Source organism: Peromyscus maniculatus, chromosome 2 (assembly GCF_049852395.1).
Source record: "Peromyscus maniculatus bairdii isolate BWxNUB_F1_BW_parent chromosome 2, HU_Pman_BW_mat_3.1, whole genome shotgun sequence".
In the NCBI taxonomy this organism is placed as follows: Eukaryota; Metazoa; Chordata; class Mammalia; order Rodentia; family Cricetidae; genus Peromyscus; species Peromyscus maniculatus.
The window spans coordinates 117,013,322-117,029,209 of NC_134853.1; the positions used below are offsets into that span (position 1 = coordinate 117,013,322).

At 41.0% G+C, this 15,888-nt stretch overlaps 1 protein-coding gene across 2 annotated transcripts in view; it reads right to left on the reverse strand.

Annotated features, from left to right (window-relative positions):
- Positions 1-15,436, reverse strand: part of LOC102903993 (cytochrome P450 2J4) — a 31,844-nt gene extending 16,408 nt beyond the window's left edge. The window contains exons 1-4 of one of the 2 annotated variants that reach the window (XM_006974027.4): positions 15,002-15,436; positions 5,729-5,891; positions 3,156-3,305; positions 2,597-2,757 (exon numbers count right to left, since the gene is read on the reverse strand). In XM_006974027.4, coding sequence (XP_006974089.1) covers positions 2,597-2,757; positions 3,156-3,305; positions 5,729-5,891; positions 15,002-15,211 — 684 coding nt within the window. In that variant the 5' untranslated portion in view covers positions 15,212-15,436. The remainder of the gene's footprint in view (positions 1-2,596; positions 2,758-3,155; positions 3,306-5,728; positions 5,892-15,001) is intronic. The other variant, XM_042271432.2, reaches the window with a different exon arrangement.
- Positions 15,437-15,888: the final 452 nt, after the last annotated feature.

Genomic DNA, 15,888 nt, shown 5'->3' on the forward strand with positions numbered 1-15,888 from the left:
AGAGAAAATGAACTTTTGAAGGAATAGCATCTGTGTTTCAAATTCATTCTCCCTGGAACCATTATGTACCCAAAGCATGGAAAGTTAAAACATCCACAACTGCTATCTCCACACATTCCAGAAGAGATGTCCAAGAGAGTGTAAAGTGTAGCACTGAAACACAAGAAATATGGAAATACAAGCCAGGAGGATGCCACTAAAAATCACAAACTCCTGAACTAATGAACTCAAAGATACTGAAACAAATACAATGCTACATAAAAGTTACAAAAGTTTTCTAGTAAAAATGATCCATGACTTGGAGGACATAAGCAAGCAAATGAATTCAATAAAGGACCTTGAGAAGAAAGTCAACAATAGAAAGGGGAAAGTCGGCAAAATAGAAGACACATGCTGCAAGGGAACTAAGGTTTTGATTTAAAAAAATGGAAATGTTGAAAATTAATAGCTCAGTGAATCAGAAACAAATGGTAACAACCATCACCAATAGATTAAACTACTCAGAAGACTATCTATCAGGAATGGTGCACAATGTTGAGGACACACTTCACTCAAATATCTATTAGGGAAAATAATGAGCATGACCACAATGTCTTAGAACTTAGAGATACAGTCAGAAACTAAATATAAGTAGCCACAAGACCCCAGGATCCCAGATAAGAAACCAAGGATCTGGGATAAACAATAAGTATATAGAGAATCAATTCAATGCATTTACAGTAAACATTTATCCAAATCTAGAGATAGAAATAGATTTTTCAAATAGAAGAGGTATTTAGATCCTTAAATAAACAGGCCAGAGGAAAGTGCCTCCATGATATGCTAAAGATGCCAAAAAATACAAAAGCTGTAAGGAAATACATCAACTCACATACAAAGTCATAAAAATTATAATATCAAATTGCTCATCAATCCTCAAGCCAAGAAAGCTTGAGATGGCACAGATTATTCTCTGAAAGTTAGTAACTGCCAACCATGAACCCTATACCCAGAATTGCTATCTTTTAAAACTGATGAAGAAACACAGACATTTCAGGAAAAGTGCAAACCAAGGCAATTCAGGGGTACTAAGCCAGAAATACCCAAGGTGACTAATAGAATATTATACACAGAAGAAAAAGAATTCCAATTATGAGAACACAGGAAAAAATAAATTTCATGTGAAGAATGGCTGAGCAAATGAGAGCAAGGGAAGAATCCATTGTGTCTAATACAGAAACAAGCAACCCCTAGTAGTAATATGGAAGAAAGTAATGTATAAATAATCTAGCCAAGTAGTTAGTTGGTATGGTCCAATAATCATCTTAAATGTAAAAGGCTCCAACAAACCAAAAGGAGACACAGACTTGCTAACCAAATTCAAAACCTAGATCAAAGTTTGTGTTGTCTCTATGAAATACATCTTACTGGTAAAGATAACCACAAATTAAGAATCAAAGAAAGGAAAACAATTTCTGATATCTGCTAAAACAGATTTTAAATCCAAAGAGTAGGAAATGATAATGATATTACATAAAGGGAACAATTAAGAAATCATAACAATTGTAAAAAAAGGTGTTCTCTCTCTCCCCCTCCCTCCCTCCCTTCTTTCTCTCTCTCTCTCTTACATTCCTGGTACATACATGATGGAAGGAGAGAACCTGCTCCCTAAAGTTATTCTCTGACCTGTGTGCACCCACACATGTAAACAATGTATACATGTGCATGTATGCACACTAAATAAAATGTCATAAAAATGTTGAAAAAAACACACAAACATACACATACACACATCCTCAAATGCATATACCCCAAAGTAGTTAGGGAACTACTGCAGCAGGACTAGCAGATGAAATCAAGCACTTGTGGCTAATTTCACCCTACAACTGTCACACTACAACTTCTCACATGGGTGTGGCTGACAGACCAACAAGCCGTGGAGAGTATTTGAATGGCTATAAGAAGTAGTCATGGAAAATGGGGCATAGTTGGAGGTGACATTTGAACCTCAAAGGTTTATAATCTCTAGTGTTAGACTGACAGCATTGCGTTGATGGGTATGGGGACAGTGCACACTTCTGAGTCCTTAGTTATCTTGCAGATATCCAGATGCAAATATAAGACAAATGAGGGTGTCACATGGACACTGATATGGAACTATTATTCATAACACCCTACACCTAGGAACAACTTTTTTTATATAACTTGGGATAAAACAACAACACATTCAGCCAGTGTACTGCTAGTCGGTAAATAACAAGGAATGTTGTACAAAGATGAATCTCAAAACAAGGTGATGTGCTAGAAAGTTCCTTCAGAAGGTGACTCTGAGGCAGAAAGAAAGTGGCATGGGAAAAGAGAGTCTAAGTCAACAATAACATTTCCCTTATGCAAAAGATACCAGCATTCCATATGCAGGTATATAGACCAATATAAATATTAAAATAGTTCAAATAAATGTTAGAAATATTTTGTATATATTGTTTCTTTACTAACAAAAACATCAACGTCAAGAGGTGGATTTGAAATATATTTGGATCAAACTCAACATTTAAAATTTTAAATATTAACTTTAAAATGCCCTACTCTGTAAAGATATGCAAAGAAGAGTGCTTACCTGGCACCCAATTGATGTCTCCAAACATGTGGCCTCATCCAGCAGCCTCAGCATCTCTTGGAATTGACTGTCCTGGTACTCAAAGCGCTCCCCAAAGGTAACAGAGCAAATGACATTGGAAACTGCATTGTTGATATTAAAATGAGGGTTGAAAGGCTGTCCTGGAGATGATATGGAGACATGAATTCTTCAAGGTTATTCATTTGTTTCTGTTTCCTATACTAAATTAACTTGATATGACAGGAAACACACATTGTAGTGAACCATGTAAGAGGCTCTGATCAGAGCATACTACATAGGGCTGACATTCTCCAAGGACTCTGTTAATACATAGGAAGTCAGACTGATGACTAGGTCTTAAGTGCAGCAGTATGTCTATTCACCATTTTTGTGCTTAGCTGCAGAACTCCTTGAACAGAGTTATGGCTACACATTCACTGCCCAATTCTCAGTACTCAGCATAGTGCAGGGCCCAGGACAAGCACTTAGACACTTAGTTAGAATCTGTTCAATGAATGAAAGGGCCACAACCTCCAGCACCTTCCTGTGAAATGCCCACCTCTCTCCTCCTCTATGGCCTCCACAAGGTGTTGGGCCTCCTCCTGCATGCGCTGTTCTAAGCTCTTCTTTCCCAGTCCAAAGTTCCTCAGTGTCATCAGGGCGAACCTTCTTTGTTCCTTCCATGTCTGGCCACTGGAGAAGACCAACCCTGGAAAGAAGAGATTCAGAGTTATAGCATTGTGATGCTGATCTAAAATTACCTGAGAAACTGGCTGGGCATGGGTATGATGGAAGCAGAAGGGCCAATAAGGAGCTTGACAGCTGTCTAGAGAGAATAACCCAAAGCAAGAAGCATGATTGCTAACATGTCTTGGGGAATCTGCAACATCACACACCGATATTGCTTATGTATTACATGATCCACTTCTCTTAGGAACTCTGCATGTTTATTACCAACCAGCAATAGGTCCATTCCCACTGCTGCAAAGACACGAGGAATACATAATAAATTAAACTTTTCAAGGAAGCACAGTTGTTTGACAACCAAGTGTTCAAATTCCCACCCTTTGGCTCCAATGCTAACACAAAAATCTACTTAGTTGTGTTAAGTTGAATAACAGGAATGGACTAAAGGATAAGACAATGCACATAAATTAAAGAGTTAAGAAAAGCTCTGTAAGCGAGTTCCTAGTCAATACAAGCTTTAAAAGATGGGAAAAAAATGAATCAATAAGGAAAGAAGCATGAATATTCCACACAGAAAGAACAAGAGATGAACATTCCAGTGTGTCCAGCCTTTATCACCTATTTCATGGCACATTCAATGCCATGTGCAAGCCAATTTCTTAACTTTCAGAGAAATCTTCAACTCTTTAAACATAAGCCTTGGTCTCTCTGTTCCCCACACATCATCAGGGGACCCTTTCATCATCACCAGCCTGGTCTTTCAGCAACTCAGTCACTTCCTTCCTGAAACCCTTTCCTGGTTAGCACCTGGGATCCTGCTGTTCTGGATTTTTGTCCTAATTCTTTGCCACAAATTTCCCACCTTTTCCAGCTTGTTTTCTTCTGCCAACTTTTGAAACATAGGAGTTTTTCAAGATTAGCCTACTCTTTGCTCACTGCATATTCTATTTAGGAAATCTTATTATTTCTACAATTTAAATATCCTCTACTGACAGTTACAGAAGATGTACACTCTTGGCTTTGCCAGTTAAAGGCATTTAGACTCAGCACATCTGGGACAGAAATTATTATCATTCCTGAAACTCCCAACAGAAGCTAGCACCATTGTCACTACCTTGTCACCTGTCATTGTTCCTCTCTGCATCACCCATTCTTGGAGGAGCCATCCCTGGCCGTCCCCCACAAGCCTCATTCTCTTGCCATCTGTCTAGGTTATTATTTCATGTGGTTTCTCTCTTGAGTGGTGTCAGTCCATGTGTCTTCAGTGTCACCATCCTGGTCTAATCAACTATCGTTTCTTGACTGAATTTTCAAAATCCCACTTTTTCTAACCTACAATGATAATTTCATACTGTCTTTCTCCTGATTTCTGACTGAGAACCTAAATGAGCCTCAGAATGTGCAGTGTGTGATCTTTTCTACTCAACATCATTCTTGCTGTTAGGATGAAAACCAAGATCTGGGCTCGCTCTTCCTAGACAAGATCATCAGTTTGTATCCACTTAATTTTCCTTTACATACTATGCTTTCCACACTGGACATCTTTCAGTTTCTTGAGGCCCCAATCGTTCTTGTTATTTCATGGGTATTCTGTTCCCATTGACTATTTTTCAATGTTATTAAATGAGTGTCCTTACTTATAGAAGTTTTTACCTGAATCCCAGTAGAACTTTGATACTGATAAATGCCTTCTCCCCTTACCATTGTGGTCTAGTGTGGTTTTAATTAGCTAATTGGCTCAGCATTTTTCATTTGATGGAGTATATGTTATGTAAAGATGGAAATTTTAATCTATTACGTGCATTGTTAATCACTCAAGATTAGCACCGTGTTTCCTATAACAGATAACATAGTTAATTATGTACAATTAATGATTGATTGCCTCAAGGAGTAATTAGGAAATGTCTAAAACTGATGTCTTAATAGGTTAGTACACTTGAAGTTCTGCTTTCAATTTTGGAACATGCAACTTGATTTAATAACAATATTAAGTACTCACACTATTCTAGTCTAATCCTATCAGGAAGGCTGTAGATCCCTATGTTGCATGGCTTTAATAATGTAGTAGAAGAAGCCATAAATAAGAAGGGTGGCAGAAGGAGGAGGGTGACTTATACCTATTTTCCTAAGACAGAGGGTTGGCATGGAAAAACGGAAGTAAGAACACAGTATGTTTGGCTGTGGTTGGATGCTATGGTTCTTCCTCACCAACATATTTAGAGTTAGTTTTTGCAAGACATGTGGTTTCTCTCAATGTCTATTAGGGATGGCATTGTTATGTCCTCTGATGGGTGTTTTCCTTCAGGAAATGTGACATTCCACTTCTTTTAAATATGGCAATTCATGATGAGATTGGTTTATGGGAGTGTTGGAAAGTTAGAGACAGGTACTTTTAACACATCATAAACACTATAATAAACACTCCATGTTGCTCAATAAACTTACCATTGTTATTAGAGATACGCTCTCGGATAAGAGTGACAGGGCGGTTCAAAATGTTTTGTTCCATGTGAGTAAAGACTTCTTTGATTAAGGGCAGTCCAGTTATGACCACGGAAGTAATGTCACCAAGATTCAGGCTAAAAATGTTGCCATATTTCTTCACAAACTGAAAAATATATCAATAGTTTCAGTTAAGTGTGCCTGTGTCTGTGTCTCCAGGGATGGCCAGCATGTGTGTAGTTAATGGGATTCATGTTGAGAGGTTCCTGTGAGTGGGGAGATGTACCTTTGTCTGTGGAAATGTTCTTGGAATTGTGTTTTCCTCCACTACACTAAATTCAAATTCACATCTGGAAAAAAATGTACTCTATAAAAGTTCATTAGTATAAGTCTGTATGAATTGACTGTGCACCTAACACTCAAGCCAGAAGAGAACATAAGGATATGTTTCAACAAAGAAGCAAAATCTTGATCTGGAGCATCTTGAAATTTAATGAAAGGAGACATGTGACACATTTGACCTGACAAAGGCCAAGGAATAGCTTTGATGTTGGTACAGATTGTATGGACTTCCTAGTAGATCAAGCTGTCTGTTTAATCAGAAAATAAAACCCCACACTCATCAATACATGTTAGACATGAGATGTACATGTATGACTAATGGGATAAACACTAAGAAAACTCTGTGCATTTGCATATAGAAGAGGTACCATGGTGTAATTGGAATGTTCTTGATTTCTTTTTCCTCTCCACCAAACTCCAACTAATTTCAGGATTAGAAATTGCCTCATAAATCTTTCAATCATATATCTAGCAACATGAACCAAATGAGCATCAACTTGTTCCTAGACTAACTCAAGAAGATGCAAGTGTTTCAAAGACATCAAAGGCTGTAACTGAAACATTTTGGCACCCAGTGAGGCAGAGAATAAAGGACATCAGTCCAAAAAAAGATAGAGATGTATGTATACAAGTCTGATACAGCAACCATGGAATCCTTAGTTAATTACAATATCCAGCATCAGTTTAGGCAAAGGAGATGTGCCATCCCCAAACCTTGCTGGATATGACGAATACAATAAAGGGTTGAAGATAGCGGGGGAGACAATTCTGAAGATCTTGAGTGATGTATGATAGGGCTTCTAGCCACGCCCCCATAATCGCGTATGCCCTGCCGAGACACTTACTCATTTCCGCCTACTCATTTCGGGGTCGTATGTCCTATGTAATGCATGTACTGCATGGTCACGTAATTTGTGTGCAGCGTGATCACATAATCTATGTACATGTGTAGAGTAGTCACGTGGGCCCATGTGTGCATGCGTGGAGTAGTCCTTAAAAGGTGAATGCCATGTACCCTCCCCCTCCTCCTCATGTGTCTTTCCCACAGGCCTGATCATATCCTGTTCTTCTCTCCTCCTAATAAAACTCTGTTGTGTTTTGTGACTTTTCCTCACAGGATAAAAGTGCTGCATAAAACCAAAATTTGGTGGCGTGCAAAGCAGGCTCTCCTAGTGCTCTGCACCTGGGAACCTGTGCCCAAGTTCTGCTCCATCCAGGACAGTCTACTTTCCATTTGCCTGGTCTCTGGATTCCTGCACACAACACCAACTGCTGCAATTGGTGAGTCCCGTCCCCCCCCCCCCAACCAGTGTCAACAGTCTCTGTACCTGTGGGAATGGACCATCGAATGTCCAGCGTCCCTCTGGTGTCCCTGAGACTGGGGGTACCCCTAGCCATGACCTTCCCTGGCTACAGTCGGTCCCTATCACAGGCTAAAATTTCTAGCCATCTCCCATGTCTGCAGTTTGAGATATAATTCTCACTGTCTGAACCCCATCTTCAGGCTGCGTCCTCAGGCTGTCTAAGGTCGACACATTTCTCTTGCTTGGTGAAGTAGTAAATGCTGTTGGACTCCAGGGGATCCCCACCTGCGCATGCCTTGGGCCCCGGCCCCTGCTTGACGAAGCGTTGTGGTGGTTTGTGCTTGTTTACAGATCCATCCTTGACCTCAGGGACGCCTGAGGCTTGGGCCTTGGACCACATTCTTTATTTTATTTTTTTCTCTCTGCTGCAGACATGGGAAATAAGTCTTCCAACCCCACCAGTCCCACCGCTCCCCTAGGATGCCTTCTGGAAGCTCTAAAACCTCTCAGCTTAATGCCTTACTTAAAGACTTCTAAGCTTGTCCACCTCTGTACTAAGAAATGACACAAATATGTCTTAGAAAATAAGAAAAAATGGCCACCAAGCAGTTCCTTAGACCTCGGTATTTTACGGGAATTATCTAACCAGCGAACAGGCAAATGGAAAGAGTTGCCTTATATTCAGGCTTTTTTCTATCTAAGCTCTAAACCTTTTCTTCTCAATTCCTTCTCTCCTGCCTACGTGCTCTTAGCTATGCACCCTGAACCGGGTGAACCTCTGACTCCAGAATCTCTGACTCTGGACCCTGCAAATGACCCTCCACCTATCTGACTTTCCACTCCTACTCCTGCTCCCAGGGCACCTGCCCCTACAGGCTCCTCCTCTGGCTTTCTCTTCTTCTTTGGTACTGGACACTCTCAAAGGCCTGACTCTGGCTCCAACCCTCACACCTCCCACTACCTCTTCTAGGAATGCTAAAGGGTCTGACCCCAGCCATTCCTACCTGCCAACCATTATCCCTTTGCAAGAGGTGGCTGGGGTGGATGGACTGGTTAAGGTTCATGTCCCATTCTCTCTTGTAGAACTCTCTCAGATAGAAAAGAAACTGGGTTACTATACCTCTAATTCTGCTTCCTTTATTAAACAATTCCAATATATTTCCCAATCTTATAGTCTCACCTTTTATGATGTATATATGATACTTGCTAATAACCTACTTCCTGAGGATTGCAGGCCAGTTTGGGAGCAGGCAAGGACACATGCAGATGAAGTTCACTAAGCCAACCCCGCATACCTTCCAGGGACTGAGGTGATTCTTTATCAGGACCCACATTGGGATTATAACACCTAGGGCAGGTCTCTAGCCAGGGATAGATTTATCACTTGCCTTGTGGCAGGCCTCCATAAGGCTTCCCTAAAGCCAGTAAACTATGAAAAGCTAAAAAATGTAATTCAAGATAAGGACAAAAATCTGTCTCATTTCTTAGAATGGCTTACTAAGGCTCTTCTTCAATATAATAGCTTAGATCCTGAAAGCCCAGAGGACAGGCAGCTCCTTATGACCCACTTTGTCTCACAGAGTTTTCCCCAACATTAGGGCTAAACTTAAGTGCTTGGAGAGAGGGCCCCTCACCCCACAGGCAATATAAGCATATAGGGTCTATGGATAACTAACTAGACTCTTGGGGCAGGTACTCTCTTCCAAATCTCAAACCCCCAGTTGCAAAAGAGTAAAAATTACTTCCCCTTCAAAGAGTTCTGTGGGGAAGAATGAGAATGGCACTATGAGAAACACTTTGTTTAGTTCCAGGCACCCATCCACCCACTGCATCTCTGAGAAATGAATGAGCTCTGTGTTCAAAGGCCTGGGGATACAAATGCCTGGTAATAGCCAGGACAAGAACCCAACAGTCCCCAGATGGCCACACTCACTGAGTGGGTACTCAGTATGCTTTATGCTTTCCTTCATTCTTTTAACTATTCTACCATAGTTAGAATTTTCATCATCTTTCTAAAGAGGAAACAAGTTGCAAATGAAGTAATGTAGCCAACAAAAAGGCTCCTGCCTGGTAGAGGGACTCTGGCAAACGTTATGTACATCTGTAGAAAAATATGACCTTTGGATTTCTACAGGACTTGGAGTGGAGACCAGGCTTGGAGGTGTAGGGGACAGAGTTTGGAGAGCAAGAAGAGGGAGCTGGAGAGAATGAGACCACCCACAAAGATGCAAAGGTGGATGAGAGTGTGTGATCTTTTTCAAAGATCCTTCCACCCGTGTGTTTACAAATCAGCCCTGTGTTGACCCACTCTGCTTTTTTGTCACCCTGAATCTTGTCAGTGGTACCAAACGGAAGGGTTCAATTACTCCAGGCACCTGTGGTCCTCTGTCCTACTCTTACCTTCATTTACTTGTGTCCTATCATATCAGTCACAAAGCCTTGGACCTTTGTGGACCCTGTCAAAGCAAATGTAATGATTTGGTCTCATGACAGGATCTTGTACCAATATTATAGATAGAGCCTTAGACTCCGTACTTCCTTTGTTCCTTATCCAGAGTCTTTGCTAACTTCATTAACTTGTAACACAATCTGTTTTCTCTAGATCTTAATGCAGAGCCAACAAGTGTATGCCTTTTCCTTTAAGAGATGCCAGTAATAGATATGTACAAACAAGGAAAAAAAATAATTTCATCTTGACCAATGTGTAGGTGAGTCTTTAGCATATATAAGAATTTATTGACTAACTTTCAAACTCAACAAAGAAGTTTTGGGAACAACTTATGAAATATGGCTTAATTGTATCCTAAGTAGCAATACAGATTCTCTACTTGTACTGGAGAGGGATCTAGCATCTGAGACTAGGTACTAAGGTCAATGTTCTTTCCATCTTTACCAACTCTCTGCCCATGTACATTTCTAGTTCAACACAAGTGGATCAATAAATTTTATCCTGTTGTGAAACAAGTGAAGATAGGCAGGTCCTGACCCTTACAATTCTCAACTGTGCCAGCTCTGTCTGCCAATTGTTTCATGTGTATTAGATGACTGAGAAGACATTTGGGCATATGACATAAGGAAGGCAGAGCATAGTTTTCACTGCATACCGAGTAAGTCATTTGAAAAATTAAAACAGAGCTGTTCTTTTAAAGGTGGCTCAGAGGGGTAAAACGGGGTTAAAATTTGAAAATAACAATAGGAAAATAAACAACAATGGGTTGAAATAAGAGATATAGAATTTAACAAAAGAAATAGGAGACAGAAAATTTAATAGCAGAACTAAATCTCCAAGTAGATTGCTGAAGAACAAAATGGGGCAGAGTGCATGCTTTGAATAAAGAGAAAGTAGAAGCTAAGGATTAGTGAGATAAATGATCCATGAAGACAAATGACACAACGATTCTATTGAAGTCCTTTAGAAGCAACAGAAAAGGGCATCTAGGGGAGAAAAGAAAAAATGGCATCCAATTCCCTCTCTCACTAGTGATATATGAGCAAATCTGTTAACCTGAATCCTTACAGCTCTGTGTAGTGATCTGTGTATGTGTCAGTGTGTGTGTGTGTGTGTGTGTGTGTGTGTGTGTGTGTGTGTGTGTGAGTGTATTTTCCTAATTGGTACAAGAACAAGAACTGCATGTTTAGCATTTTTCTTTCAGATGTGTGTGTGTGTGTGTGTGTGTGTGAGAGAGAGAGAGAGAGAGAGAGAGAGAGAGAGAGAGAGAGAGAGAGAGAGAGAGAGAGAGAGAGAGAGAAGAGAGAGGTCAACCCCAGGTATTGTTTTCAAGAGCTGCTCACCTTGTTTGTTTGTTTGTTTATGTGCTTGTTTGAGTCAGTGTATTTCATTAGCATTGAGCAGGCTAGGCAGGCTGGCCAATGAACTTAGGGGCTTTGCCTGTCTTTGCCTCCTGTCCCTGAGTTTATTAAGGCAGGCTAACATACCACACTCTTATAGGTTCTGGGAACTGAACTCATATTCCCATTGCTGCATGGTGAACACTTTGCTAACTGAACCCCTGCCCTTTCTTTTGAACTTCATGGTTATTACATTTTTTTTGTAACAGTAACTTGTTTGCATCTCTTAAGCATTTTTGTATGTGATACTCATTTTTTTCTCTTTTGATAAGTAGAACACACCCACTAACATGGAGAATTTCAATGAAGAGCAGCATTATAACTTTATTTTTATATTATTATTATTATTATTATTATTATTATTATTATTTTGGTTTCTCAAGACAGGGTTTGTCTGTGCAGCTTTGGTGCTTTTCCTGGAGCTCACTCTGTAGCCCAGGCTGGCCTCAGACTCACAGAGATCCACCTGCCTTTGCCTCCCGTGTGCTGGGATTAAAGGTGTGCACCACCACTGCCTGGATTATAACTTTATTTTTATTATGATCAAATATGGAAATATAGATGAACAAGTTATGAAATTACTTCTGAGTGGGTAAGTGTATGTGTGCATAAGTGTAGTTGCTAATGGCCTGGTATGCAGAGAAGTAGTTCTATCTTTTGCTAAATTGTGTTCTTATCTGTTTCTTTTAATATGTACATGTCTTAGTTTTCTTTCTGTTGCTGTGATAAAAAACTGACCAAAAGCAATTTGGGAAGAAAGTGTTTAATTTTACAAGTTATATTCTATCATCAAGTTCAGGAATGGCATCATCTCAGTGGACTGTGCTCTCCTATATTAATTAACAGCCATAAACAAATGCCCCACATGGTAATCTGATGGAGACAACTACTCAACTTAGGTTCCCTCCTTCCCAGGTAATATCTATGTTTTGTCAAGTTGACTAAAACTAACCAACATAGTATATATTTCTTTTAAGATGGACAATCATTTTCTGTTCAATAAAGAAACATAAAGTAAATCTGTGGGCATAAGAAACAAAGCTTGATAACAGTGGCTTTTAGACTGTATAGAACGCCACAGTATCCCTCGAAATGTCCGAGTATATATCCGCTCTTCACTATAATGCTATAGTGCACATTAACTCATTTATGCACAATTGTGTACACTACTTTGTATATTAATTCCTCTTCAGAGTAACAGTTTCATTGGTTGTCTTCTGAGAGATGCTGACTGTGCAGAAAAATGTACAATGCATAGCCTAAGATGACATCTGCTATAGTCCTGTTAGAAACTGAGATGAAGAGGAAAAACATGTAAAGGGAAATGGTGCTGTAACCAAGTATTAAATGGTGAGGTTATCAGAAAACATATATAGTGTGAAGGTCAAAATGCTCATACTGTGATATCATGCAGTACAGATCCAAAAAATGAGAATGTGCAGAAGCATAGGGGCTATCCAGTCCCACCAGAAGAAAGGTTTTACTAGAGAACAGCCAGCCAAAGGTCAGGGCCAAGTGGTAGGGAATTCAAAGTCCTCAACTTCAAGAAGTTCACAATCCTATGCAACATGCAAGTCAAAGCAGTCCTTATTGTTGCCAGGGAGCAATCAATTATTTGATGAGGGAAAGCTAGAAAGTGCCTGAGAGGACCAGGATCAGTGGTAGACTCCTGGAAGAAATATCTACTAGGAGAAAAATTAGATAGACAGCAAGGCTGCTTTTAGGACTTACCTTTTAGGCCAGGATCATTTAGGACATGAAGTTTCACCACCAAAAGCATTAAGTAGAAGTATTAAGTGGACTCTCTTGGTTTCAGTTAAGACATTTGAAGGGTTTTTGCAGGAGAGGTGACAAATTGGGGCTCAAAACATTGGATTGAGAGGCATCTGAACTTCTTGAATCTGAATTCTGATTCTTACCACATGTGTGATTTGGGAGAAAATTAATGATATTTTCTGTATCTGTTTCCAAATCTACAAACCTTAGATTCAATGTTATGATAAATATCCCAACAGAACCAATAATAAAGTAATCACAATTATTTATAAATTAGGGGGTGTGCTTTAGAAGAGGGGTCTAGTAATGTGAGAAACAGGTCCACCCTGTACTGCACAGAGAAAGCAAAAGGCAAACGGGAAGACCCAACACCAGAGTCATCATGGTTGTGCCTCAGTAAACAGTTGTCCCCCCAAAACGTGAAAGACAAAGTGTAGATGAGAAAATTCTTGAAGAATGGTTGCAACTTTCTAGTCTGTCAAAATACAAACATGCCATGAAGAAACCAACAGCATAAAGCCACAAGCTTAATTAAGCAAAATCACCACAATCAGTATAGAAAGTGCAAACTGAAAATCTCTTGAAAGCAGAGAGAAAATAATCCATCACTTGTGCGGAAGCCACAAAGGTGAGAATGAAGTGGGAAAACATCTAAAAATGTTAACTGCTGTAGATCTTCAAACTAGTGTCCTGCCATCCGGAAAGACAGTATGGGAATGGAGGGGAGAGGCAGTCTGAGGAGGGCACAGTGAAGAAGTCACCTTCTTCCAAGGCCTCCTCTGAAGGAATGGAGAAAGAAAGCGATTGAGGTCAGAAAGGAAACTAAACTTAAAAGATCAGAAAAAAGACAGCAATGGAGGGTGAGTAAGGGGCAAAGACAACAGACTCCACTGCCTTTGAGTTCCAGCAGCACTGGACACTGAAGTGTCTGGTGTGGGTCTCAGTGTGGGGACAACACCTGAGCAGTGTGTCCCAGAGGGGAGAAGGCTCCTCCCTGTTTGTAGCTGCTTCACTTCGCATGGAAATGGTGTTAGCAAAGTCTCAGGAGCTGCATGGGAGTGTTGACCAACACAGAGCAGTGACTGGGAGGACAATAAAATAGGTCTAAAGAGAGAGTAGATGGATGAAAAGGCATCTACTCAGAAAGTGTCCAAGAAACACACAGGGAAGGGAAAATGGAAGAAAAGATATGGGGAAAAAGGAAGAAAAAGTATGGGCTTAAACCCTTAAATAGTGATAAATAATCCGACATGGACAATCTTCACATGTAATGGAAAGTGACAGGGATAATCAAACATGGCCGGAGTATCTGACTATCTAAGCAAAGAAAATGACTGTGGATAAAGAGGCACATTACATGGTAAGATGGTCATTCCCCAGAAAGAGCTGCCAGTCTTACATGTGTCCTATGTACCCATAATAGTCTTTCCAATACAAGGGGGAGAGCTCCCAGAACTGAGTGGAAAGACAGACAGACTCCCAGTGGAGCTTGAGATTTCTGTGCATTTTTCTCTGGAGCTGATAAAATCAGTAGGTGAGCAGTCAGCAAGGATGTAGAAGGACCAAACAGGGATCAGTAAGAGAGAACTAATACTTGTAGAAAACTCCAATCAAGAGAAAAACACACTTTTTTTCCCTCTACAGGCACTTTAAGTAAGCAGACATACCACCTTCCCACGCACTTCTGAAATTGGCAAGGCTTATTTATCAAGGTATATTATCATGCCTTTAATGCACCTGGACTTAATTAAAATCATACACAGTGAGTTCTCTGACAATATCAGGGTTACAACGAAAGCCCTTCACACAAGGGTAAGAAAATCTCCAACTATTTGAAAATGGAACTGCGTATTTCTTAAACGAGGATACAGGTTTGTGGTTCGGGATCGCAAGTTGTCATCATCAGCCTTTGAACCTGGTCGTCTGTCCTAGTCCCCAAATGTCCTCTGTTCCTTTAGCTCAGGATTACGCCAGAACCCAGGTAGGCACCCCTCGCCCATCCTACCGGCTGTATTGATAGGTGGGGCTTCTCAAAGTCCAACTGGAATATGCAGCCCACGAAGGGCAGACCCCTCGGGCCCGGCGGGTAGTTCTTGGGGCGCCGGTTTTTGAGATAGTCAGCCAGGAACAGGAAGGTGAAGGCAGCCAGCAGCAGAGTCCGGAGATGGAGCGCTGCCCAGAAGGCGGCCACCAGGGAGCCCGCGGTGGCGAGCATGGCTGGGACTGGAGCCGGCTATTCTGAGGAATGAGAGTCTGAGCTGGGGCAGGTCCCGGGTGTTAACTACCAAAGGCTCCCCACGAAACCGATCCCTTCTTTAGTCCCTCCCCATCCCTTTCTGTCCACTCCCCTCCTGTCTCCTCCCTGCAGCTGGGCTCTCTGGTGTTCTCCCTTGCCCTGTCAATGTTTCTATAAGTAGCTTCCTATCTGTGGAACCAGTCAGCAGGAGCACCTCTGATCACGTGTGCAGAGCTCGTCACCCTCACCCCGCCCCTCAAGCTTTTACCCATTCATCCCAACCCTCCCTCCCAGGTCCTGCGTGGTGGTGCTCTGCTGCTCCACAAAGTGCCAGTTAGTAGTTTCTGTAGTGGCTAGTGCTGTGTTCAGCTAGGTGCCTGGCGCTAGGTTCCCAGGAGAACACACAGGAAACATGGTTTTAAAAGGAACCACTGGGTCTGCCAAGGTGGAACCAGGGCATCTCAAGGGGCCCCACCTCTAGAAAAAGAACAACAGACAACTAAGAGCTACTGAGAGGGAGACTTAGTCTTCCCCAGAGTGGAGCTCTCTCACTGGTTATTCAATACTAAGTGGCCAGCCTTGAAAATAGTCAAGAAACAAAATAGACCCAGCAGACTGTATTTATGTATTTATGTGTTTACATATATAGGAACTAT